This window comes from Equus przewalskii, chromosome X (genome assembly GCF_037783145.1).
Source record: "Equus przewalskii isolate Varuska chromosome X, EquPr2, whole genome shotgun sequence".
NCBI lineage: Eukaryota > Metazoa > Chordata > Mammalia > Perissodactyla > Equidae > Equus > Equus przewalskii.
In genome coordinates, this window is record NC_091863.1 from 40,811,649 (window position 1) to 40,837,962 (window position 26,314).

Sequence of the window (26,314 nt, forward strand, 5' to 3'; positions counted from 1 at the left end):
GAACCATTTTTGATTCCAGGCATCACCAATTTTGTCTCTGAACAGAATACTCCTTCCCATCTCAAAACCTTCTGGAGGGAGGAGGAGTATGTGATGTGTTAGGGGAGCAGTTTATATTGTCAAAAGTTTCTCAAGGTGCCTTTTGCATTTATGCATCTATTTTTTTTTTTAAGATTGGCACCCGAGCTAACAGCTGTTGCCAATCTTCTTTTTCTTTCCCTTCTTCTTCTTCTTCTCCCCAAAACCCCCCAGTTCATAGTTGTATATTCTAGTTGTAGGTCCTTCTGGTTGTGCTATGTGGGATGCTGCCTCAGCATGGCTTGATGAGTGATGCCATGTCTGTGCCCAGGATTTGAACCAGCAAAACCCTGGGCCGCTGGAGTGGAGCGTGCGAAGTTAACCACTCGGCTGCAGGGCCGGCACCTATGCACCTATTTGGCAGTCTGGGCTGTACTCTTCTACCTCACTTCACCTCCCTAGTAACTAATTCATTTTGTTGAATCTGAATCCTGCAGAGAATTGGCTTCTAGAACAAGTGCAATGGCAGGTATTTCCCAAAAGGATTGTCCTGAGTTGCAGGTAAGTTTTAGAGCTTTTTGTGGCAGCCCTTTTAGTGTTATAATCACCCTGATGAAGAGTCTTGGCTTGTGCTGCTGCTGTCCTCCCTCGCCTGCCATCCCTACATGCATGTGGCTTGTTTAGAGCTTGGATGACCACCCAAGCCCACCCCTTATTTCCACCACCATTCAACTCCCTCCATGCCGAGGTAAATGATGAGACATTGGTGTTGATTACATTTATCTATTTATTAAAATATTTTAAGAAGCAAAACTTTATTAACTTTGAGGACCGGTGTTCCATTTTGGGGGGGAGGAGGAATAGGCACACTTTGTGGACCTTTTCTTTCGGCTTTTTTCTATTACCCCATAACTGCCCCAGCTTCCTCCCCCAACCAGCCCCTGGCCCTGCCGCTTATTTGCAGGGGCCTCTGAGGAAACAAAAGAAACACAGAACAGAAAACAACATGGATTACGGATTAGCAAATAGACAAATGCAATTCCACAAACCATATAGCCAATTGAGGTTCTTTACAGGATGGAATGGTGCTAAGGGGTTTGGTTGCTTTGGTATTAGTTTCTATCTTTTATGAAACTAAAATTCTTCTGCTTGTGTCCTGAGGGAGGATGATGTTGACCCCAACTGTTTCTTCTGATCAACATTTAACCTAATTTATTAAGTTGAAAATCTTTTCCATATTCTTCCCCTGCCCTTTTGGACACAGCACAGGTCTTTTTTGGAGAGGGGACTGATAACTGCTGACCTGTATTAACACCAGAAGCAGTTGATGGCAGTCCAAGTCCACTGGTGTTCTCCTTCCCCACTGTTCTTCTGGCCAGGAATTGCCCACCTAGTCAATTCCTCAGAAAGTGCTACCAAAGATGCAACCAAACCCCAGAACTTTGGCTCTTAATGGCATCTCTGAACATAATTGAAATGGATATTTGGTGTCTGGTCCCATCACCTGAGCACTGGTATTACTGCAAGTACTTAACAATGATGTCCTGAAAGGAGCTTATGCTTCTAGAGGCTAAGCCAACTCCTTTGAGAAAGAGATTCCCCACATCTTGCTTTATTTCCAAGCTAGTACATGCAAGAACAGGTGCTAAGCAAGCTGTCTTTCTTTTTGGGAAGCAACTGGTACATAAGCAATTTAGGAGGTGACCAAGTGACTTAGCAAACCACACCTGCTCCTGGGCCTTATTACTTATCAATTCCATAAGTTGACTCCAGCCCCAATCCTAGTGGTTTCATTCAATATCATTCTGACTCAGGGTGGGACGACAGGGTGGGTGAAAGGGAATACAGATGGTACAACAGAGCAACAGTAGCATTACAATGTACAAAGATGTATAGCAAGTCAGCAAAGAAAGCACAAAAGATGGAGTCCTACTACAGTTTACTATCATTGGTGATAAAAATAATTACAAGACACAGCCCTGCTTAGGCACTGCCAAGATGAGGCTACCTACCCTCTCCCAGGACTTCCTTCTGTTTCCTTAAATTTGCTCATTTAGAAATTTTCCATTTTGGAAAATGTTCTACTGAGGAAAATGCAACTTGGTTCCCAACTCTGTGAGTGTGCGTGCAGCCACAGAAGAGCCAAGTCGGGCTGCCATGATGACCTTGCTGATTTGATCTAATACCTCCTCCTGGGAAGAAAGAGTGATGCAAAGAAAGCCAAAGTACATAGCAACAGCACACTCCCCACTTAGATACGTAGAAAAAGTTAGCATATGCTGATGCTTAATTAAATTGTAAATGTTTTCTCTCATCTTTTTCCATTAACTTTCTTCCCTAGTTGTAGAGCTAGGACTTCTTTGTTTGTTTGGCATAACAACCAGACGTTTGGGGACTATCCCCTTGTTAGTATTTTTCTCCTCACCCCTGCAGAGGTGGAACACAGGTGGCTGGTTTAAGTGGGCTAGGCTGGTGGAGTTCCAGAGTTGAGAACCAGTGATTGAAGTCTGGATTGTGCACCTCGATGGACCAGCCATTGGACTGAGTCAGGTAACTGAGCACGCTGAGTTTGCCTGAGAAGTAGGGAGAGGCCAGTTTTCTGGCTTTCTGTTAATAAGTGGGAAGGGACACTTACCCAAAGGAACGAGTTGGGGGTAAGCGGTGGGGATACAAGGCAGACCAGAGAGAACCTGTCTGGACACTGGAGTTTGATTAGATTTCCCTGACTGGGAGCAGGCATTCCAAAAAAATGCTAATTGGGATTTGGAGCAATTTTGGCCTAGTTTGTTTTCATGAGAAATTTGGAAGAAGAACCAGGGGAAAAACAGAGGCTTTTAGCCTCCATTTTCCCAGGCCCATGTTCTTTCTGGTCACTTTCAATGTCCCTCTGTACTCAAAGGAAAGGAGCAAGATGGGAAATTCAAAGGTGATTTGGGGACTGACCCAACCGCTTGTCCAGAAGATGCAGGCCAAGATGGGGCTTGTGGGGAAGGGCCTGGGCTGTGACTTGCATCTAAGTCACAGAGTTCAAGGCCTGATTGCTCCATATAGTCTTTTTATTGGGGAAGGGGACAGCACAGGCTGGGGCAGTTGCTGATGTAGAGTCCAGGACAAATAGAGAAAAAAGGGCAGCATGCCAGCTTAGCCCCTTTCTCTAGGGCATTGGTGTTTTTGTTCCCCTTTCCATGGCCTGGCTCAGAATTTTAAGGGGGCGTCAGAATCAGCTGGGCTATAGGTGGATCCCAACCACTTCTAAGACACTGAAAATGCACCAAAAGATTAGAAGCTCCACCAAGAACTAGGGCAGTTGGTAGAGGCATATGTTTGTATGTGTAGGGTAATGGGGGTGGGGGATGGGATAAGGGTGGGGAGGGATTCCTTGGTTAGCACAATAAATTATAGGGTCACTTAGATGTCGAGTTGTATTTTCAGTTCTTAAAAAATATATATATTTATATATACATCTTTATGTCTCTATACATAATCTATACTGCAGCACAGCGGCAAAACATTTAGTTAAAAAATCCAGCAAGAATTCAGGCAAACACTCCATGGAGGCATGCAGGCTAGGATCAAGGCAGTAGGAGCCTATATGGTTGCCATAGGAGTGAGTTCCAACCAATGGGCCCACCCAGCCACCAGAGCACCACCCGGACATATGCAAAGACATACATGCACACATGGAAAAACAAAGGGTTTGCAGAGAGAGCGGTCATCCCGTGTACAAGAAAAAATTTCACATGGTGATGATTGTAACAGATAAGTGGATAAGCCCCCAAGACCTAGTTCTCATCTTAATAAGCCAACTAGGAGAGACCTCCTGAAGTTGCAAGTTGCAACTGGCAGGGATTAGGGGAGAAACACAACCAAGCTTGGCTGCCCTGACCCTCTTCTCATCTCCCTGAGAGTATTTCTTTCTTTCATTCATTCCCAAGCATCAACAGTTTCTCTGCCCATCAGAGAAAACCATTCACAAACTCCCTAAAGAGGTGAACTTCCTTGAATCCTTTGTAGATCCCAGGCCATTCATAAAGAGCTTATCCCAATTAAATACTGTGGTTGCTCAAAATGCACAAAGAGAAGAAGAACTGAACAAGACAACTCGAAACAAGAATCTTTGGCCAATGAGAAAATGTAAACTTCTAAGGAGACCTGATTGAGTCCAGGAAAAATGCATTAGTGTAAAGAATTGGAGGATCTTTCTTGGTGGTGCTCATTTTTTTCTGAAATAATGTAGTCTAGCCTGTATTGAGGTTTCAAGAGTTTCTAAACATTTTGAGTTCTCCTTCCAGCTTTCAAGGGCTACAGTTGAGATCTTGATGACATTGGAGGTTCATCATCTTTTGCTTCATCTTCACGATTTCTGCGATGCCACAAATTTCCTTCAGAGAGAAAACAAGTATAGAAATAATGAGGTCAGCACATTGCCAGATGCCCAAATGTATTGACCGTAAAGAGAGCAAACAGTCCGTTAGAGGACAGACTGGTTTGTTCCTATTGTACCAACCATTTCTGAACCATCCGAGAAAACTAGCTGTCACTATGTGAGCCAAACACAAATGAGATGAGTTCTCAGAACCTGATAATCCATGGAACTGCTATTGATCCCTTTAGAATCTTCAGAAAATGTCTCAAACACCATGGTCTCCCACCTGGCAGAATCTTAGGGAATCAAACCAGTTGAAGCAAACTTGAGGAAACACAGCTTGGTCCAGGAGATTCTCTTTTGGCATCTGTGCAAACTCTCACTTCATCAAAAACAAAACAAACCACCACCCTCCATCCCTTTTCCCCCATGTCCACTATTGCTATATCTCTCAAGTTTCCAGGTTGTCTAGGCCCAAAATTTAGGAGAGCCCATTGACATCAGAATTGGCATAACTGACAACTCTAGGAGAACCTTTTGAGCCCCACTGACATATCAGTAATGCTTAAGTCCAATTCTGAAGAAGGGATGGAACCAAAAGTCAAATAATGAAACATAGAAATTTTGCATTTCCAGGGACTTACTATAACAGATAGGGAATAAACGTGTTTAGATAAGTCACGTAACCTGTTTCTGAGCCTGTAGGTGCTCAGCACTGACACCCCCAACCCATCTCAAATAATACTGCTTTCTGGAGCAGGGCCAAAAGCTTGTAGTTGAATTTGACTGGGAGAGAGATCTAAGGATCACTATTTTCTTATACCTTATCAACTAAGGACAAGAGTGGGTCAGGCAGAAAAAAAGTAACTGCCTGTTCTCATTTTTCTCTTCAGCTGTCTATATCAGAGACCACACAGCAAGGTTCCTTCTCAGGTTCTCCCCATACCAACGTCCATGTCACTTTCTAACTCACACTCTGTCCTAGAGACTGCTTGGCATTGCTTAAGGTTAGCTCCCAGCTTGCCTCCTCCTCCCTCCATCGCCACCATACCTGGGAACATTTCTAACGGGAGCTTTAGGTCTCTAGGAGGTACCCAGGCTGCTGGGGAAATCTTCATGACCCCTATCCCTGTGGGGGTGACTTACCAATAAAACTCCGAACTCTTTGGCCTGATTTAGGCTTGTCTTCCTTTTCTAGCTTCTTCTTCCCCAATTTGGGGAACTTAACTTTCAATTTTCTACTGTCAGTGTCTGAAGACTTATCCTGGAAAACCACAGCAAGAGGAAGGTCACAATGTTAGTTGCCTAACATTCAGAAATAATTCCTAGAGGCCTGGCAAGATGGTGAACAAGGATGACTGCAGAAAGCAGGCAGATCTGCTATCTATCCAGCTGTGGGAGACACCCCTAATCACTAGCCCTGTGACCTAGAACGGTAACTAATCTTTCTCAAGATCTGTGCTAGGTGCGTTGCTAGATGCTTTAATAAATGCTCGCATATAAGCCCCAAGACAACCTTGGAAGGTGGCTATTATCATCTCTACTTTAGAAATGAGGAAGCCGAGGTTCAGAGAGTTCAATTATGTCACCTGAGGTCATGTGGCTAGGGATTAGGGTGAGATTGCTAGGGTCACTGCTAGCCCATATAGCACCTCTGCATGAGTTAGAAAAAAGCACCCCTGCCTTTAGACATACGGTTTGGTGAGCCCCAACTCACTCCCTTGGCCAAATACCTTCAAATAGGGAAGAACCTGCCTTCCAGGCCACCTGTTTCCCTATCTGAAATGCAAAGAGGCTTCTCTACACATTGCTGTTGATTATGGATGTGGGTGGGTTCTCTGCTATACAAATCATGCAGGCTCTTTAATTCCAGCTGAGCCTCCCAGTCCTCTCGCTCATTCTAAAGTGTCTTGTTTTACTACTGGTCTCAGTAAAACATAATTCCAAGATTAACTTCATTGCCAGAAAACCCAGCCAAACACATTCCAAGAAACTTTGGGCTTTTCTTCTCTTCAAGATGATTTATACCTCCGATCTCTTCCATTAGAAGAAGGGTGTAAACCTGTCCTCCTCCTCTTCCTGCTCTGACTCCCACTTACCCTCTCTCCTCTATGCTACGTACACTGGCCTTCAGAATCGCCTTTCAGAAGAAACCTAAAGGAAGGGCACAGGACCTTCTTGCTCAGCCTAAGCCTTGGAAAGTCCAATGAACAATTGATTTCCAAACTGCTTTTCCCCACCAAAGTGGATCTGAATCTTCTGTGGCCTTAAGATGAGCAAGTTTGGTGTCAAGTGAATGAGCAACATCTTCCTGGCTTTCTTTGAATCCACTCTGCTTCTTTAGAGCCTCACTCCTTCATCTTTATGGATATACTGAAGCCCAGAAAAGAGATTATGCCCTAGGTCAGGCAGACTCATATATTGAGACCTCAGGGCATGGACTGTTTGTCTCATTTCTCTCAATATCCAGCCCATTCACGTAGCTCAGGAGCTTGATGAGATATAGCTGAACTGAGTAATAATAGAAAGGGGGTACTACAAGAGTTTGCTTCCTTTTCTGCATAACAGCATGTTTTCCTTCCCCAGAGGGCTACTGATCAAGATCAGCAAAGGTATATGAGAAAGTTATTAAATCCTTTAAGACCTGAATTTGTATACAGCTGTTTTTCTTAAATGGTAGCCTGATTGGTGCACTAGTCCAAACATGCCTGTAAGGCTTACTCACGTGCATATAAGTGGTGTATGGAGCCAGAAAACAGGTATAATGAGTAAGGGAACCAGAGATTCCTACAGGTTGGAATGAGAAGTTCCATGGTGGAGAGAGATAAAGAAAAACGCTGTCAGACCATAGGGGAATAATTTACCTAGTGACAGGTGGACATCTTTGGGTCATTCGATTTATGAAATGAGATTATGTTTTGATCACAGGAAAGCACTGAGAGTTGTCCACAAATGACAGCGTCCCTACAGCTGCATTGGAGCCACTGCTGCCATGCTTGATTTTCTTTTAAGCCACACACCTGCTAGGGGAAGGCACCGAGAGAGCCTGATATCCTCCCAGGGGGGTGGGAGGGGCGGGAAGCAGCAGGGAGAGGTGATATTTGGAAGATTTAACCACCAGTATGGTCTGGGCACCAACCATTAAGAACAGATGTTGGCTGTAAACAACTGGTATGGCCATAATGGTAGTTACCAAATGAAATTCAGTCCTGGCAGCAGATACTGAGAAGGGAAGGGGAATTGTGGCCAGGAGAACAGCACAAAAAAAAAAAACAATCTTGCTCATTCTTTCCCAATCATCTCCTGCCACGGAGTGTTCTTCTTTCTGGTTACTTTCCCATGGCCATCTAATTTTTCAGTGTGCTTTCTTCCTTGTCCTGTCTACTTATGATGAGGACATGGGAAGAGAAGTCTCCATCAAGCTCAAGCTGAAAGCCACTACTGGACTCCCTCTGTTACATCAGTCACTATGTCCTGGCCCACACTGGAAGGTAAAGCACCAAGGAAGAATCCCTCTTCCCCTTTATTTTTCAATCCCCAGGTCACATACCTCTGGAACAAGGATTGAATTCATCCAGTCAATCTTGGATAGCTTTTCAAACTCCTTATTCATGGCATCCAGGGCGGTTTGTAGTGTGGCCTCATCCTCAGCATTTCTCAGCTGGTGAAGACAGGAAAAAGAGTGAGTGTCCAACACCTAGCACCCTGCCTTCATAGATTCTTGCCTTCTCCCCTAATCCCAGTCCCTGCTAGAGGCCATGAGATCACAGGGGGCCAATTTGCATCTCCTTTGACCTTGGGGTCATAGGAAAGTGTAGCCAGCTCTTTTCTTTCCAACAGGCAGACCCAGGAAACAACCAGATGGTGAGGCTTTCCTTGGGGCTGGGTGTGCTCATAGTTTGGCAAGCAGAAAGGCCCTTTGACCAGTGTCAACTAACACTGAGTTATACCCCTACAGCTTAGGGTCCAGGACAAGGGTCCTACCCTTGACCCTCAAGTCCCTGCCGGCATCTAAGTGACCCCCTAAATAACAGCTACCAATTTTCGAGCACATACTTTATGCTAGGCACTGTGCGTAAATGATTTCATCCCATCTTCCCAATAAGTTTTCAGTACCTTACAAGGTACTGTTGTTCTCATTTTATAGGTGAGAAAACGGACTTAAAGAAATTTAGTGCTCAAGATCACATGGCTAGACAGAACTCATATGTTTAATTCTATAGCTAGCCTCTAAACCACATTGTCGCAGAAAGGATATGTGAGGTGGCCAGATGCTGGGGAGATCTTTACTACACAGTTAGCATAATTCAAAGGCTGCTTTGTGAAGCAGGGAGAGGGCTAGAGAGAGATTGGCTCAAAATTTCCCTTCCTGGCAAAGAGGGGTTGCCTCCCCAGGCTGTGCATTAGCCCCTAGTTATTCACTCATTAAGAAATGAGTTCCAGATGACTTGTCTCACAGGTTCAGGAAACATAGCTTAAGCATTCCCTAGTAACTCCCAGCACCCACAGGATGAACTATCTGTAGTCCATGGGAGACTTAAAATAGATTCTTCTGGCACCATCTCCAACTCAGACAAACCAAGTCCTAGACCAACAACATAGGTGAGATAGTTCATGTTCCAGTAAACACTGAGCTGGGAAAATAGATGCATGCTGATATCTTGAGCCCTAACTTGGCCCACCTAACTTGGCCTCACTTCTCCTCCATGGCATGCATTCTACTTTCAATCTGGCACTTATATGGCTTCTTGCTGTGCATGGGCCACTTGGTACTCCAGCCATAAATGAAGCCTTGCCAACTGTCACAAACGGGTGGCAGGTGGATGAGGTTAGAAGTTATGTCCAGTCGGGTTTGGATATGAGAGAGAAATAAGTCAGTGCTGACGAATAATCTCTTACTTTTGTTTTACAACTAATGATTTAGGACAGTACAGAGTAGCCCAGATGCACAGGACATTTGTGTGCACATGGCGATGGGATGGGGGAGAGCGGGTGTCAGGTAGAAATGACCATCACTTCAAGGTAAGAAAGGAAGAGCAGGAAGTCCTTAGGGGCATACTTGCCAGCAATGCTCAAAAGGGGTTTGGTAGTCAAACCCAAAGCCACAGAGAAGAAAGAGCAAATTGGTGCCCTGGAAAATGATTCCTAATCATAAAAGGAGAGGAATAAAATGGATTCCTAATGACTTCCTATTTGGCATCTGGAGACTCAGGCTCTGAAAAATAGTAGGTTGGTGGGCCTGAGTCTCATGCTCTATTCTCTTGTCCTGGCTCCAGTAAAGACATTGTCCAGGACTCTTATCTGAGGTAAATGTGCAAATCGACTCAGAGGATTTTGTTGCTCATTTCTTGGTTTCTGTCCCAACATATCACTGTCCCAGCATATTTATTTGGCAATGAGATTGCCAAATAAGGAAAGCGGAAGTTACTGGGTGGGATTTCCTTCATCATAAGTCTACATCCCTCTGCCAACAGTAAACTTCTTACTGTCCCCCTCCTTCAAGAGGAGGAATAACAACACCCAAATGAAAGAAAACTTATCTCCATGCCACCTCCGTGACATAGCCTTTCTGGAGATACATGGTCATTATTAGTTAGCTGCTGTCTGCCCCCGGCCTCATTTGGACATGTGCATGTGTGTGGGGTTCCTTATCATGTCCTATATTGTGTGGTGTGTACTCAATTTGGGTTGTTGGCTGGTATGAATCAATATTCAGGCCATGAGCCTCAAGAAATCTTGAGTGGCAATGAGAGGCCAAGCTCTTATATTTCCTGCTGCCCAAACCAGCAAGGCCATTGAGCTCTGCCTATATATAGAAGGTACTTCTGTTGCTGCTGTCTGAGGCTGAAAGACTCTAGCTTGGGGCTCAGATGCTGGGACAGCCTGGCCTGATTGCCTTAGCCACTCTGCTGCCTGTGCAAGTGGAAAAGGGGAGTAGATGCAGTTCTCGCAATGTCAACTCAGAAGCCTCTCTTCAAATAAAACTTAATTAGATGAGAGGCAAGACTAACACCTGCCTCAGGGCCTTAGCAGCCAATCCAAGAGTGGGGTGGTCATGGTCAGTTGACTCATCAGAGCACTCACCAAGTGTGCCTATGGGCTTTGCATTATGAAGAACATGCAACTATTTTTGTAGCTCAAAAACTGAGCCTCCATCCATTTTCCCTACCACTAATAAAATCTACCATCTATCGAGTTGCCACTGTGTGCCAGGCACAGCTAGGCACTTAACATACAATAGTTTGTTAATCCTCACAACAACCTGGAGAGGTAGAGATTACAATTCCTCTTTTGTAGATAGGGAAACTACACTCAGCAAGGTGAAGTTACTACACACAGCTAGTATTATGGATTCAATTGTACCTCCCTCCCAAAATAAAGATATATTGAAATCCTAACCCCAAGCACCTCAGAATCTGACTTTACTTGGAAATAGGGTCATTGCAGATGTAATTAGTTATTAAACTGAGGTCATACTGGAGTAGGGCAGGCCCTTGATCTAGTATGACTGGTGTCCTTATAAGAAGATGGCCATGTGAAGACAGAGAGACACAGACAGAACACCACACGAAGATGGAGGATTGGAGTAGTGCATCTACAAGCCAAGGAACACCAAATATTGCCAGCAAGCCACCAGAAGCGAGGGAGAGTCAAGGAAGGATTATTCTACAGGTGTCAGAGGGAGTGTGGCCCTGCTGACACCTGGGTTTCAGGCTTCTGGCCTACAGAATTGTGAAACAATACATTTCTGTTGTAAGTCATCCAGGCTTTAGTACTTTGTTACAGCAGCCTTAGGAAACTAATACAGCAAGTAAGTGGCACATTTGGGATTTGAATGTAGCGGTCTCCAACTTTTCTCACTATTTCATACTGTCTTCCCACATGGTGAGAGAGGTATGTGGAAACTTGGGAGATACAAAGCAGTCAAAAGAGCCCATCCTTTTCTTCTGAAGCTGTATTAGGTATGATGAGAACATCCTACTTTTGATTAGCCTGGTCTGGACCCAGGAGACATTTGCCAACAGAGAGGGAGAGACTTTTCTTCAAGGATATGGTAGTCCCTATGGATTAGCATAACCTATGAAGCAATACAGTTAATGACAACCCTGGGTGAGGATGACACAGCGGGGACTGGCAGGTAAGCACCTGGCCAAAATGCTCCTACATGTCTTCCAATGCCCTAGAACCAAGCATAGATCATGACCATCTTCAGATGGGATACGTTGCCCTCCCTTGTTCCAACCCCCTCCACTCACCAAGTTTTCATCCAGGAAAGCTTTGGTGTCATCGTAGAGCCCTTTAAGACTAAATGTAACATCTACTGCGTCATTTCTGTTTAGAGTCTGAGAGGAGACGAAAGGAAAAGAAAGGAAGGGAAAGACAAAGACAGAGGAGTTTTTGGTTAGTAAGCATGCAGCTGGCTTCTCCATGGGAAGGTAGGAGCAGGCTAGTAGGATGTGGCTGTAGGTGAAAAAGTAATATTCAAAATATAGCACGACTCGTACAGCATGGGCATCAACCAATCAGAACTGATGCCAGCTGTCAACTACTGGTACAGTTGTATTGGTGTGTCCTATGAAGTGGCACAGCACAACTTGGCATTTGGCATCATTGATTGAATGCTGTGGGTATAGGGATGGGTATAGGGAAATAAGAAATATGCAAACCAGAGAGTAAATTTGAGGCTACTTGCTGCCACTAAGCTAAAACCACCTTTCCCATGGTAGGTGGCATTAGGCCCAATTATCTTCTTCTTGAAACTCCAGGCCTCCTTGAGCTCCAGATCTCCTCCAACTAAGATCTGGCCCAGAATAAATAAGTAACCCATATTCTAGGAGACCCTGACCCTGTATGCGGCCCTTTTGTATCGTTTGCTTAGTATTAAAGTTAGTTTATAACAGCATCACTGAAAGCTTGTGGCAGTGAGTAAAGTCAGGGGACAGCACATTTAACATCAAGTATCCTAATCTGGACTTTTTTCTCAAGAGGGAAACCAAGGCAGCTTGGAGCTCAGGTTTCAATTAATAGGTGTCACCTTAACAGGTTATACAGGGATCCACCTGGGATGAGGAAGGGCCTAGGCCAAGTTTCTCTCCATTCACTGGCTATTTTTCCCCCGAGGCCAGTGTGGTAGATGGCTATCAGAGAAGAGAGCTAGCTCTCAGGCTGATGAAATCTGCTATGGGATTCCCCCCGTAGCTACTCTGGACCTGTAACAGGTCAAGGAATACCTGCCTTCCCCTCCACTCTATCCATTAGTTTCCTGCCATGTCATTTTCCCAGTTTCTCCACCCGGCCTCTGGCTCCCCTTCCTTCTCTTTTATCCCCTTTCCTATTTGATTTGACTGTTTTCCTTTATTTGCCCCTTCTCCCTTTACCTCAATAGGAGTGCAGGAAGCTGCACCTGCCTCATTGCCACTGTCTTGGCTGTGAAATATATCATTCAAGATGTTGGCACTGGCATTCACAGAATCCATGAGGACAGACACATGCTGGTGGACCTTGCTCAGGTCAGTAAGTCTGTAATAAAGCAAGGACGATAGATGAGTCTGGAGTTCTGAAGGACTTCTGGCCTAGGGTGCTGGTGAGGGTTGGAGTAAAGGTAGAAATGAAAACCCTGGGTCCCTGAATTGGATTCTTTACTCCCTCCTGTTATTTATACTTGTCTCTAGGTAGCCACTTATGCCAGAAAATGTTTCTGCTCTTCTCTAGGTATTCACCTTTGTCCATCCTTGTCTCACCTGAATTAGATACTGTGTGCTTCGGGAGAGTGGGAGGCCAGAATAGAGGAGGGCAGCTAACTCCAGGAACTCCAAGGCCCTCCTGATATTTAAGGGCAAGGATAAACATTCTCAGTCCTGTTGGGTCACGGGCAGCAGGAGGACATCAAAGTTCATCTCTGGGCCTAATGGGAAAGATCCAAGCTGCCTTATTGCTGAGCACAAAGACTATTTCCGGCCTGGATTGCCAGGGTCCCTTTTAATCTTTAGGGCTCTGGGCAAGACTCCTTTCTGAGGCAGAGCTCCCCAGTAGCCAATAGACACAAATCGGCTTCTCTCTATCTCTTCTTGGGATTCTCAGCCCTGTATCTGGGCCAGTCTACTTACCTGCTGATGAGATTTTCTGCAAGCTGAGCTAAGTGCTGCATCTGGGCATACTCCTCATCAGAGAGGCTATATTGAGATTCCTTGGAGTCCAGCTGGGGTTGAGAGGCAGCTTGAATTTCAGTATGCTTGTACTCCCACATTTTCATTGAGTTCTCAAAGTCCTGGAGGTGAAAATAGTGGCAGATTCCAATGATTGCTGCAGCATTGTTGTAGCTAAGAGGGCATGTGACAGATCTGTCTATGAGTCTGATATTTGCAGGTATAGTGAGTAAAGGGGAAAGATGGCCCCATCCATCCCCCCATACATCCATCTACACACCTATACATCTATCCATCATTTTATTCAATGTCCCTTTCATACTAGGCACTTTTAGTTTTAGTTTTAGTTGTTGTTACTGTGCTGAGTCTTGGGACAATGTGCTTGAATCAGACAGATGTCTGCCTCCCAGAAGCTCCTATATGAGGGCATCATGATCAGTAAGAGAATGGACACCTTTCATACTCCTTTCTTTGCCAAATTTAGGCAATATGTTGTGATGGATTTTAGAGCCAGACATATCTAGTTTTATTTTGAATCATGCTTCTGTCATTTACTAGTTATGTGACCTTGAGCAAATTATTTAACCTCTCTGGTCCTCCTTTTCCTCACCTGTAAAGTGGGAATAAGTGTATCTACCTCATAGGATTGTTGGGAGGACCTACTTGAGAGAATATATGTAAAGTGCCCAGCATAAAGTAGGCAGTTTATAAACTAGACTCCCTCTCCCCTCTCTGTTGCTGTTTCTATGGACTGTCCACAGGTCAGAGTGGAAGAAAGTCTCCAAGACTGAGCATTTGATCAATAATGTCTCCTTTCTAGCTTTAAATGGTTTAGCTGAAGTGGATGAGATTTGTGAATGCAGCATTTTAGGAACCTTAGAGGAACCTAAAGACCATATTCAATGAAGAATCTCTTGTTGAAGGAGCAGATTTACCCATAACCACCTGAGGCCTTTAGCTCACTGTGCAGTGGCGGGAGGAGGACAACTCTGTTCAAAACCACAGGAGAGAGCTCTTTGTCTCACTCTCTTGGACAATGGTTTGCAAATGTCAGTATATATCAGAATGTCTCAGGGAGCTTGTTTACAAATGCAAGTTCCCAGGAACTACCCATCCCCAATCTGATTCAGTGAGCCTGATGTGGGACCCAGGAATGTGCATTTCTAACAAGCATTCAAGGTGACTCTGATATAAGTAGCATGCACACCTCCCTCTGAGGAATTCTGCTTGACTGGAAGTATTCAGTACTCAAGTGACAGCAGTAGATGAGACAATGTAGGAGCCCAAGATGAGACTTCCCCTTCTTACCCGATCTCTTGTCAGCATCTGGGCAACATTCTTGTATCTAATCTTGATAAGGCCTGGCCTCTGAACCCAGGCCTCCCCATCCACCTGCACTGGGATACCTTCTTCACCATCAATGGTTATCATCACCTCACGGCACTGCCAGAGAAGAGGAGGAGGCAGAATGGGGGAGAAAAATGAGGCAGCTACTCTAGACCAATCTGATAATCTCTCAGTCATGGCCTTAATGTATATCTGAAGCAGGACTGGCAGACTGTGAATGAGATTATCCCAGAGAGTAAACACCTGTTTCCTATGGGCTTTTTGCTCCTTTGGTACCTACCGCTTCTTACTCCAACCTCAGCCAGCACCTTGCTGCCCACCAGATAGCCTCCCCCCTCTGCCCTGCCACTCTTATGCCCAGTTACTTCCTGAGACTACCCCACATCCTGGATTGTAGCCACAGTGCTCAGCCTCTTTCTCGTGCCCACCCAGCCCTTGCCTACCTGGGCAATGCGATGATGATGCAGGTTGATGATACGGGACATTGCCATCTGTACGGAACCAAAGATTGCCACTACCTCCAGCTTCCCATCATCTATTGCGGGAGCCTCATATTCCTGAGGAGAAAGAACTGTGTCATATATCCCACCCTTGAGAAGCCACACCTTGTCCATCACAAGCGAGTATGCTTTGGAGGCTCCTGGTGAGAATTTTTTAGCTCATGAAGAGTGGAGAAACTACATATTAAAAGCGGAAAGATGAGGCCAGGAAGACAATCTGGGAAAAGGGCACTGAGATCACAACTCTTAGCTGGTTCCCTCCCTGACCAATCCAGCATCATAAATCCCCAAGGCCAGTCCCACTGGCCTCATGGCCTTCTTGGGTGAGCTCAGAGAAAAGGGGCCATGGCCAATTTTCCAGGAGATTTTATTGACAGACCTCCTTGGAGAAAAAAGCCTGGCCTGGGTAACCTTTCAAGGATCTGTCAGGCCTGAGGAGTGTAAACTTCCAAGTCCAGGCAATACCTAAGAATTGATCTGATCCCTCAGGTCTTTGGTTGATTCTTATGATCTGGGATGGTAATTGCCTTAAAAAACCTGTTCATATAGCTGCTGCTAATAAAGGTTCCCAGTCCACCTCCTCTTCTCCCATTGTCCACTTCCTACTCCAGCCAGTCCAGCTCTCCTTTCTGAGAGACCTTAGAGGGGTCAAGCCTTTCTCTTTCCCTGTCCCCTGTTCCATACTCACTGTGGTTGCTGTGCTGCTTCCCCAAAAGTTGACACCTCCAGCGTAGCTGGTAATGTTGAGCACTACAATGCCTTGCAGGTTTGGCAAGGAGATGGCTTCTCCATCACACTGAAAAAAAGAGTAGTTCTCATTGGCTGGCTCTTCAGATACCAGTGTGAAGGGACATTTGCAGAGATGGGGGAAGGGCTCTGGCTTCTCTTCATGCTATCATTTTCTTATCCATAAAATAGAAATCTATCTTCATGCCTTCCTCCTATGTGCTTTCAATGAGGATCAGAGTTAAAGCTCGAGAAGAACCAAGGATGTAGGGGAAAGTTGATTCCCAAAGTCATGAGACTTCATCTCTCCATGCTCAGGAAAGATTACCCTCTTTTCCACTAACCTCCAGGCGCACTCGTTCTTCCAGTTTCCTGTAAGAGCGATGGAAAAGTTCCTTGCTTCCCAGAAGGCCATACCACATCTTGTTCTTGATGCGGCTACTACAGGGAAATAAAGGTAAAAAAAAGGTAGTCAGAGGGTGAATAATATAAAGATAAATGGATGAGGGAAAGCAAGAGGAACACCATCTTATTACTCAAGTGCCTTCTTATAGAGAGGAGTTATGTTGAATGGTAACTGGACACAAGAGAGGATGCTAAGCCAGTGCAATTGGTATCCCCATGCAAACATCTGCTGAAATGGGTTCCTGGGCCCCCTAGAAGCTTCAGTGTCCCATCGCTTTGCCACTTTTCCTTACTGCTTATATTGGTTCAGACTTGGAAGAGAGAGGCTATATTCAGAAAGCAATGCTTATAAAAAGCTGTGAGCACAACTGACTGGTACACGCCAGCTACCTTGGCAAGTGCTACTCCAGGAGCACAAGATTTCAGATGCTTGGAATCAATTTCATTTGAAACATAAGACTCTCAGACTGCAATTTCTTTCTTATTTTTTTTAAAGATTGGCACCTGAGCAAACATCTGTTGCCAATCTTTTTTTGTTTTCTTCTTCTTCTTCTCCCCAAAGCCCCCCAGTACATAGTTGTATATTTTAGTTGTAGGTCCTTCTTGTTGTGCTATGTGGGACACTGTGTAAGTGCGGCCTGATGAGCGGTGTCATATCAATGCCCAGGATCCGAACTGGTGAAACCCTGGGCCACTGAAGTGGAGCACGTGAACTTAACCACTCGGTGACGGGGCCGGCCCCAAGACTGCAATTTCTTTGAAGCATAACTTTTCTGCCAAAGTGGAGGGATTTTCCAAGACCTCTATATCAAACACTTAATTCAGTGCTATAGAACAGAGGTAAGCTTCCCTGGTAGATTGTAGAGGAGGAGCCACTGGAGAGAATATGAGACAGGCAAGGATATCAGGAGACTTGAGGTGGAAGTGAGAAGGACAAGGTCCTGCTGACTGTAGGATCTCTGATAAAAACAGGCAGGGGGCTTACAATCACAGGCTGAATAGAGTTTACTATGAGCTTTTAAAGTACAGCCATAGAAATGAGTCGCCACAGGGCATGAGTTTTGAAGTGTAAAAAGGCTAGCACAAAATTATTTGGACCCTGTTTGAAACCATGAGTTTTCTGGGCACTTTAGTTTCCTCATCTATAGAAATAGTTTAGTTATATGGAAATGCAAAATATGTAGAACAACCAAAACAATTCTGAAAAAGAAGAAAGTCGGAAGACTTTCATCTCCCAATTTCAAAACCTACTGTAATGCTACAGTTATCAAGACAATGTGGAACTTGCATAAGATAGATACATAGATCAATGGGACAGAAGTGAAAGTCTAGAAAAAGATCTTTACATTTATGGTAATTGATTTTTGACAAGGTTCCAACACAATTCATTGGGGGAAAGGATAGCTTAAAAAATGGTGCTGTGATGGACAGCTAACCTTTGACAAAGGAGCCAAGAACATACACTGGAGTAGGGGAAGCCTCTTTAATAAATGGTGCTGGGAAAACTGGACAGACACATGCAAAAGAATGAAAGTAGACCATTATCTTTCCCCATGCACGCACATAGACTCAAAATGGACCAAAGACTTGAAGGTAAGACCTGAAACCATAAAACTTCTGGAAGAGAATATAGGCAGTACACTCTTTAATACCAGACTTAAAAGGATCTTTTCTAATGCCATGTCTACTCAGACAAGGGAAACAAAAGAAAAAATAAATAAGTGGGACTTCATCAGACTAAAGAGCTTCTGGAAGGCAAAGGAAACCAAGATCAAAATGAGAAAACAACCCACCAACTGGAAGAAAATATTTGCAAATCATATATCCGATAAGGGGTTAATCTCCATTATATATAAAGAGCTCACACAAATGAACTACAAAAAAACAAACAACTCAATCAAAAAGTGGGCAGAAGATAGGAACAGACATTTTTCCAAAGAAGACAGACAGGTGACCAATAGTCACATGAAAAGATGCTCAACATCACTAATCATCAGGGAAATGCAAATCAAAACTACACTTAGATACAATCTTACACCCATTAGAATGGCTATAATCACCAAGACAAAAAACAACAAATGTTGGAGAAGTTGTGGAGAAAAGGGAACCTTCATCCACTGCTGGTGGGAATGCAAACTGGTGCAGCCACTGTGGAAAACAGTATGGAGATTTCTCAAAAAATTAAAAATAGAACTACCATATGACCCAACTGTCTCACAACTGGGTGTTTACCCAAAGAACTGGAAATCAATAATTCAAAGAGACTTATGCACCCCTATGTTCATTGCAGCATTATTCACAATAGCCAAGATGTGGAAGCAGCCCAAGTGCCCATCGATGGATGATTGGATAAAGATGTGGTATACATATACAATGGAATACTACTCAGCCATAAAAAGACAAAATCATCCCATTTGCAACCACATGGATGAACCTTGAGGGCATCAGGTTAAGCAAAATAAGCCAGACAGAGAAAGACAAACACCATATGATTTCACTCATATGTGGAATATAAACAAACTTACGGACAAAGAGAATAAATTAGTGGTTACAGGGGGAAGGGGGGTGGAGGGTGGGCACAAGGGGTGAAGGGGCATACTTATATGGTGTATGACAAACAATAATGTACAACTGAAATCTCACTATGTTATAAGCTATTACGACCGCAATAAAAAAAAATGGTGCTGTGGCAATTGGATATCCACATGCGAAAAGAAGAACTTAGCCCCTTATCTCATACAATACACAAAAATTAACTCAAAGCAGATCATAAACTTAAATCTAAGAGCAAAAACAACAAAAATTTTAGAAGAAAACTTAGGAGCAAATTTTTAAGACCTTGGGTTACGCAAAGATTTCTTAGATATGGCATCAAAAGCATGATTCATAAAAGAAAAAAAAATGATCAATTGGAACTCAACAAAATTCAAAACTTTTGTATTTCAAAAGATATCATTAGGAAAATGAAAAGACAAGCAACAACAAAAAAAGACAAGCAACTGGGAAACAATATTTGAAAACCACATATTTGGTAAAGTACTTGTTCCTCAGCCTAGGTCTGCTTTGAGAAAGAGGTTCTGGTGGTAGGTGGTAGGCCAGGGGTAGTGGTGGGGGGGGAAGGGCGTGGGGTCATGCTTCCTTTTACTTGTAGTTTCAATTTACCACAAGAACTCTGAGGTTGCCTCAGGGTATGTCTGTAATACAAAAGTACCAGAAGGGGCCAAGCAGGCCAACACTGGATGGGATAAAATCAATGGGTTCAGGGGAACCAGGTTAGGAACACCGAGAACCAGTAGGACGATCTTTGATATTTTGCAGCCTTGCCAAGCAAAAACAGACCTGAAACCACTACTAGGACCTGGTCAAGCTTTCACAGGCAGAACAAAGATAGGTAATTTGCTGAATCGAGTCAATGTAATCTGTTTTCCATAAGAGTAACAATTAACTGTGTTTATACAGCAATCCACAGTTCTCGCTATGAAGGCAGCTCCAAGTTCAGGATGCCAGTGCAGAGTCATCACAGACCAAGTCAATATTTGGGGCAAGCCATCCCCATAGGCTAACATTGGGATGGATGTATTTTACTTCTAAAGGACCTCTTTCTTTCTGTTGCTTGTCTGAGAGTTAGGGGATGTAGGAATACATATGTGTATTGTGATTGTGTGTTTGTATGTAGGGAGGGAAGTTTCTTTTCCTTACTTGTATTGTCCTGGGTGTTCATCTCTTCTGGTGTTGAATTCCAGAGAAATTTTAGCATCCAGTCCAATTCCAAAATAATTGTTCATGACACACCTTTCTTTGAAGCGTCTGAAATTAGCCAAAGAGAAGAAGAGGACAGACATTGGTGCAGGAAAGAAGTGCTGTTAACATTGGGCTGCAGACTTCATCTGCAAGATCGAAAACCACTGAGAGATGCCTCTTCTGCGTTGGGCAAAGCCTTTATATTCTTGAGAAGCACATGTAGATATTCTATTGTGTTAACAACTAGCTTGTTAGCTGTAAGAGAGGGCACCCAGTCAGTTGTGAAGATTCAGTGGGATTGGGACTCATAATAAAGAAGTTATCTTTGGAGGCCCTCAGATATGAGTGGCCAATATTTTCTCCACATATAGAAAACAGAGTCATTGACTCTAAAAGAACTTTTAAGTATCTCAGATAAAACATATGATGAGAGTAAAGTCTTCACTACTGTTTTCAGAGATGTCTGAACTCCTTTGTAGCACTAAGGGAAAAGATTGATAAAAAGAAGGTAGACATATATATACAAGAAAAAAAAGTGCCAAGCAATTTTTTTTATTCTTTTGCATGCATCTTGGGTGTCAACATCAAAACCAGTGGTGTGCTGGAGCCAGTTCACACGAGTTCATGTAAGCTGATTATGTCTGTCACTTCCAAAGTCTGCATTCAATGGCATTATATCAGCAGCTTGAAATAGGCCGTGGTGGAAAGGTTTACACCAGGAATAAATCAGAGCTTTACCCCCACCAGACAGCTGGCTGTTAAATTTTTGCCAGCACACCATTGATCAAAACTCCTTAGGTAGGTTCATGAGACCTCAGACATGATCTTAAGCCAATGACGAAGTGGAGGGGAGTGGGGGTTGGAGATAAGAATGAATGAAAAACTGCAGAAAACTTAATTTCTAGTTGTGCCCTTCTTTTGAGAAACTGAAAATGGGTACAGTTTAGCTACTCAATCACAGGTAATTTTTTTCATTCATTACTAAACTGATCCTACATCTCTCACATGAGATTTGCCTCCCTTGACCACAGTCCAGAAATTGGGTTTTCTCTAACTGATGTCCAAACTGATCTTTTTAATGGAACTCAAAATGAGTTAAAGTGGTGGAACTTGGCTGCTGGAAATATTCTAAAGAGGTAGGGCTAATGAGCCAGACTTCTTTAAATTTACTACCTAGTCGTTTAAATGCCCATTTATTTTTTAGCACCTGCAATCATTTACTGTTAAAGGCAACCGTGGAAAAACAGGTCCTTTGAAATAACAACAGCCAACATTTATTAAGTGCTTATAATAATAATGACAACAACAATAACTGTTAACACATATAGCATTTTACTATGGGTGCCCAGAACTGCTCAGTGCAAGTACTTTGCATATATAAACTCAATAAATACAACAAACCTATGTGCCAAGTTCTACAATTATCTCCATTTTATACGTGAGGAAACTGAGGCTCACATTGATTGAATTATTTGTGTAAGGTCACACAACTAGTAAGTAGAGTCAGGATTTGGCTCTGGGTATCCTTAGACTATTCTCTTAACCAAAGAAAAGAAGAAGCCATACAAAGGTGATAGCGCTAAATACTTACATAGTTTCAGGTGTAAAATGTAAGTGCTCCAAATTGAGGTTATCTAGGTCCTCCCTTTTAAGAGAAGATATAGAAGTCATAGTGCCACAACGAGAACCTAGACACAAAAGAAATCACCTTGATGTCAGATACAGACAAGAAAGCCCTTCTCCCCCACTTGTATTTCACCCTATTTTCTCTATGGAAGCAGGGTCAAGCTCAATGACTTTCTCCTAGATAATATTCAGTGTTCTCATTCCAAAGAGGGATCATCTTGGATGACAGGAACTTCCAGTGAGAGAATAGTAAGGCTGGGCTGCTTACTTGCTGGCAGTGAAAACAGCTTCAAATCTTGGATTTCATCAGGCCAGCCTTTCCAAAGGACCTAATGGGGTCATTACTCCTGGACATTGGCATGGGATCACGAGGTCTCTGGGAAAGAGGAAGGGATATCTACCACAGAGTAGGATTATGGCTAAAGGAAAATGCATGAAAACACACCTTTATTCTCTGGGAACTAGAAGACAGTGATGAAGGCTAAAATAAGAGAAGAAGAGAAAGATCCTTACCATGTTTTGGGCTCGTCTGGTTAGTATCTTCTGAGTCACTTTCCAGGAATAAAGTTGAAGTAAAGTTCTTAACCGATATTGTCTGTCGACTTTGCTCATCTAGAACTATAGAGAAAAAGAGGTAGGAAGGAAGGAAGGAAAGGAAGGAGGATTGGTCACATTTATTGAGCATTTCTTGAGCATCTCTTTTGTTTAGTTAATGCCGTTCAGTGTGTGGGTAGACAATGGAGACAATTTGACCATCACTTCTCCTCCATGATGCTGTTTGTAGTCTCAGCTTTTTTACAGTTTTGCCCCCATGTCTCTTCATATCTGTGTCTGAGCTTTCTCTGTTTTACTGGTTACTCTTTTTCTTTCACCCAGTAAATGTGCTTATGGGTTGAAACTCAGGGCCAGGGTAGGGGGAGCAGGGTGGGAAATCCTCTGCTCTTCTACCTCCATTCTCATCTCTTTGTTAATTCATTTACTCACATGACTTTTGTTCCAAACTTGAGCCTCTAGGACCATGCCATTCTTTCACTCAAATGTCTCAGCCATACCCAGAATATTTGAGAAGTCTCCTTCCTTTCACCAGCTCTCATATGTTGTATAACTCAGGTTCTCAGCATGTGCCAAAGCTCATAGGTTCAATCTCTATCCTACCAAGGATGCCTTTCTCTGTAACCATGACACAAGCTGCACTTCCAAATTTGACTTATGTGTTGATGGAGCAGGCTGAGGGTTGGTTATAACAAGGTTATGGCTACATCAGATTAATATGATCCCCACTATTTGGAAACTAACTACAGAAATTGAGGCAAATTGACTGTTTAATTCTTCCACAGTGCAGAAGGGAAGTTTCCTTTCTTTCTTGGAAATTTGGCTGAGGTTATACCTAAAGGTACCAAGGCAGGAGAAGGTACCATGGCTAAAAGTCATGCCGTATGGACTTCTTCTCAATTCCAATAGCTCATGCCAAACATACTTGGTCTTATACCATCTTCTGATCTGTTTTTCAAAGAAGCACTGTGGGGAAGAAGTGGGGACCAAAATGTTAAATTAAGAAGTTGGAGGAGTTGAAAAATTTTTTTTTTTTTTTTAAAGATTGGCACCTGGGCTAACAACTGTTGCCAATCTTCCTTTCTTTTTTTTTTAAGGATTGGCACCTGGACTAACAACTGTTGCCAATCTTTTTTTTTTCTGCTTTATCTCCCCAAACCCCCCCCGTACACAGTTGTATATCTTAGTTGCATGTCCTTCTAGTTGTGGGATGTGGGACGCCGTCTCAACGTGGCCTGACAAGCGGTGCCATGTCCGCGCCCAGGACCCAAACCCCGGGCTGCCATAGCGGAGTGCGCGAACTTAACCACTCGGCCACGGAGCCGGCCCCAGTTGAAAGAGTTTTCATACTGAATTAGAAGCTTGCAGATTGTCATGAGTTGTGGGAAATGGCAATCAATTCTGAAGCTGCCAGGACCAATCTCTGGGCCCTTGTTCCTGATTAATACTGTGCAAGACATGCAGAGACGAACATGATTTTCTTTCTAAAATAGTCACAGGCTTGGTGGTTGGAAGGAAACAGGAGCAGGTAGAAAAAATTCCATGGCTGGTGGTGGAAGCTGACAAATCTTTGAGCCAGGCCACTTAGCAGCTATAATTGTTTAGGATGAGTGTTAGTTCCAAAACTAAATGAGTAGCAAGAATTGAGCGCCTGGGATGTAGGAAGAGTCAAAGGGGAGGTTTATCAGGACTGAGGCTTTTCAAATCAGCGGAATCTGAGGACTGATTTTGGATGCCATATGAATGCAGGATCTTGTCAAGTTTTGGTAGTGAAGTTAAATAGCAAACCCAGAGTAAGGGAGACCAGTAAACCATCCACTGGAACCTTCTCTTTCCCTTGCCTTGATCACCACAACCCTGGGACTCTTACCTTGTTCAACTTGGAATATGATGAGCTTCAAGGATTTCTGGAGATTCTGGGCCTTTGTGGCCAGCTCCAGCTTGCACTTGGCTATGTGGTCTATTTGAGGGACGAAGGGCTCTCCATCTGCCTTGCCACTGTCTGCACTTCCTGTAGCACTCTTCTCAACTGCTGCCTCATCAGCCAGGACATCAATCAGGACACTGAGTTTATCATACATTAAGTCACTCTATACAGGGAGGAGGGAAACAGGGCATTGTTATGAGGGGCCAGTGCCTGAGAGGACAGAATGAGGAGCCTGGGTGGTATGGGGAAAGGGGGAGAGGGGTAGTGGTTGGCCAGGAACACTGAGCATAGAAAACTACATTGTGGGAGATGAAAGTCTGGGGAAAGAAGTACTTGGGCAGATGTGATGAGATAATCAAAAGGTGTTAGAGGATCAAATAGACATTTGTTTCTGGGCAGCTGCAGGCATCAATGTATATTGCCGAGTCTTTCTTGTCAGACTGGCTTGTAAAATGATATGCAACATGGAAAACTTGAGGAAAGAAACATTTCTGGATTGGCATTTTCATGGGCATGCTCCTATGGATGAGGATGTGCCTCTGCATGGGTGCCTCGTGTCTATTTTTGTATGTGTGTATGTTTGGGGATATACTGCATGATTATGGCTTGATTCCCAGCTCCATCACTTAATAGTTTGTGTCCTGAGGCAAGTTAATTAATGTTTTTGTACTTCTATATTCAAGGGCAGTTGTGAGGATTAAATAAATTAATATATTAGAAGTACTTGGAAAATTCCCGGCACAGAGTAAGTGCTATGCAAGTGTCAGCTGTTGTTGCTCTTGTTATAGAGGCGAATATGAGTGTATTTCTAGCATACGTTTGTTTGTACATATTTCCAAGCATGTTCTGGTACACAATCATGTGTGTATATCCTTGGTGTACCCTTGTGTCTAGGTGTAGGCAGATGCTTAGGTACATGGTACGTGTATATGCATGCATGGTGCCACTCTCATTTGGTGAAAGATGGAAATTCGATGAGGTTGGACTTTCCCCATCAGGGAGGCTTACCAGCTTCTCCTCCTTGCCTTTCTTTCACAATGCCCAGTGAGAGACACATTTGCTTTTATTAAAAAGAGGGCCCTGGCTCCACAAAGAGCGCAAGACAAAAAGGAATGGAAACTTACTTTCAAAATCACAGACTCTATTGCTGTATTGTTCTGTTTTATCTGACTCCAGGCCTTTACAATATCAACCACAAAATCTTCCACTGCTGAGCACAGGAATCTGGAAAGATAAGACAGATGGCACAGCATGACATGGACTGTTGAGGTCCAGAGCCTTCTCTCTTATAACGTCATCAGTCTCCATATTTCTCTGCCTCATTCTCTCTGTCTCTTTCCTGATCTCTCCTCTCTCCCTTTCCTTCTCCCTCTCCTCCCACTCCTTCTCCCCTCTCTTTGTTTTCTTCTGCTTTTTCATGTACATATGGTGAAATATGCATGTACTCAAGGGAGTTTAACTACAACTTCTTAGTCCTAATTCTGAATTTCCAGAAAAGAGAATTCAATTGATCCAGCTTGGGTCAGGATTTTACCCTGGGTCAAATCAGCTATGGTTCAATGGCCCAGCTAAGTTAGTACAAACATAATGACATTGGGAGGACTGTCCCTGTGGGGAGAGTTTCTCAAAGGAGAGTGTGGTAGACTTGGCAGGAGAGTCCCAGAAGGGATAAATAAACCCACATATTGAGAAGGGGAGAATATGTTGCTCAGGCTATGAGAAAGCAACTGTAGTAGGCACTACAGAGAGCTTTCCCGGTATCAGATGGAAACCAAGGTGTCCCTCCTGTAGGGAGCTATGCTATGCTGTTGAACGGTGTGGAATGTTGTGTCTCCCTTCTGTAACCCTTCTTCCAAATCTCTGGCTTGCAATTTTGTTTTTTTGGAGCCCTCACCCCAATCTCATCTTCTTTTCCTAAACTTTCATTCAGGAGGTTTGAGTTGGGAGAAATACAATTTGG

General features: G+C 43.7%; 1 protein-coding gene across 1 annotated transcript in view; it reads right to left on the reverse strand.

The window, feature by feature from the left end:
• Positions 1 to 856: 856 nt before the first annotated feature.
• Positions 857 to 26,314, reverse strand: part of DGKK (diacylglycerol kinase kappa) — a 115,752-nt gene continuing 90,294 nt past the window's right edge. Inside the window, exons 14-28 of the mRNA XM_070604380.1 lie at positions 25,479 to 25,578; positions 24,298 to 24,517; positions 22,389 to 22,493; positions 21,841 to 21,937; positions 20,208 to 20,315; positions 16,448 to 16,544; positions 16,066 to 16,173; positions 15,321 to 15,434; positions 14,839 to 14,973; positions 13,492 to 13,652; positions 12,763 to 12,904; positions 11,641 to 11,727; positions 7,935 to 8,045; positions 5,531 to 5,648; positions 857 to 4,400 (exon numbers count right to left, since the gene is read on the reverse strand). Of these exons, the coding sequence (XP_070460481.1) occupies positions 4,321 to 4,400; positions 5,531 to 5,648; positions 7,935 to 8,045; positions 11,641 to 11,727; positions 12,763 to 12,904; positions 13,492 to 13,652; positions 14,839 to 14,973; positions 15,321 to 15,434; positions 16,066 to 16,173; positions 16,448 to 16,544; positions 20,208 to 20,315; positions 21,841 to 21,937; positions 22,389 to 22,493; positions 24,298 to 24,517; positions 25,479 to 25,578 (1,783 nt within the window). The 3' untranslated portion in view covers positions 857 to 4,320. The remainder of the gene's footprint in view (positions 4,401 to 5,530; positions 5,649 to 7,934; positions 8,046 to 11,640; positions 11,728 to 12,762; positions 12,905 to 13,491; positions 13,653 to 14,838; positions 14,974 to 15,320; positions 15,435 to 16,065; positions 16,174 to 16,447; positions 16,545 to 20,207; positions 20,316 to 21,840; positions 21,938 to 22,388; positions 22,494 to 24,297; positions 24,518 to 25,478; positions 25,579 to 26,314) is intronic.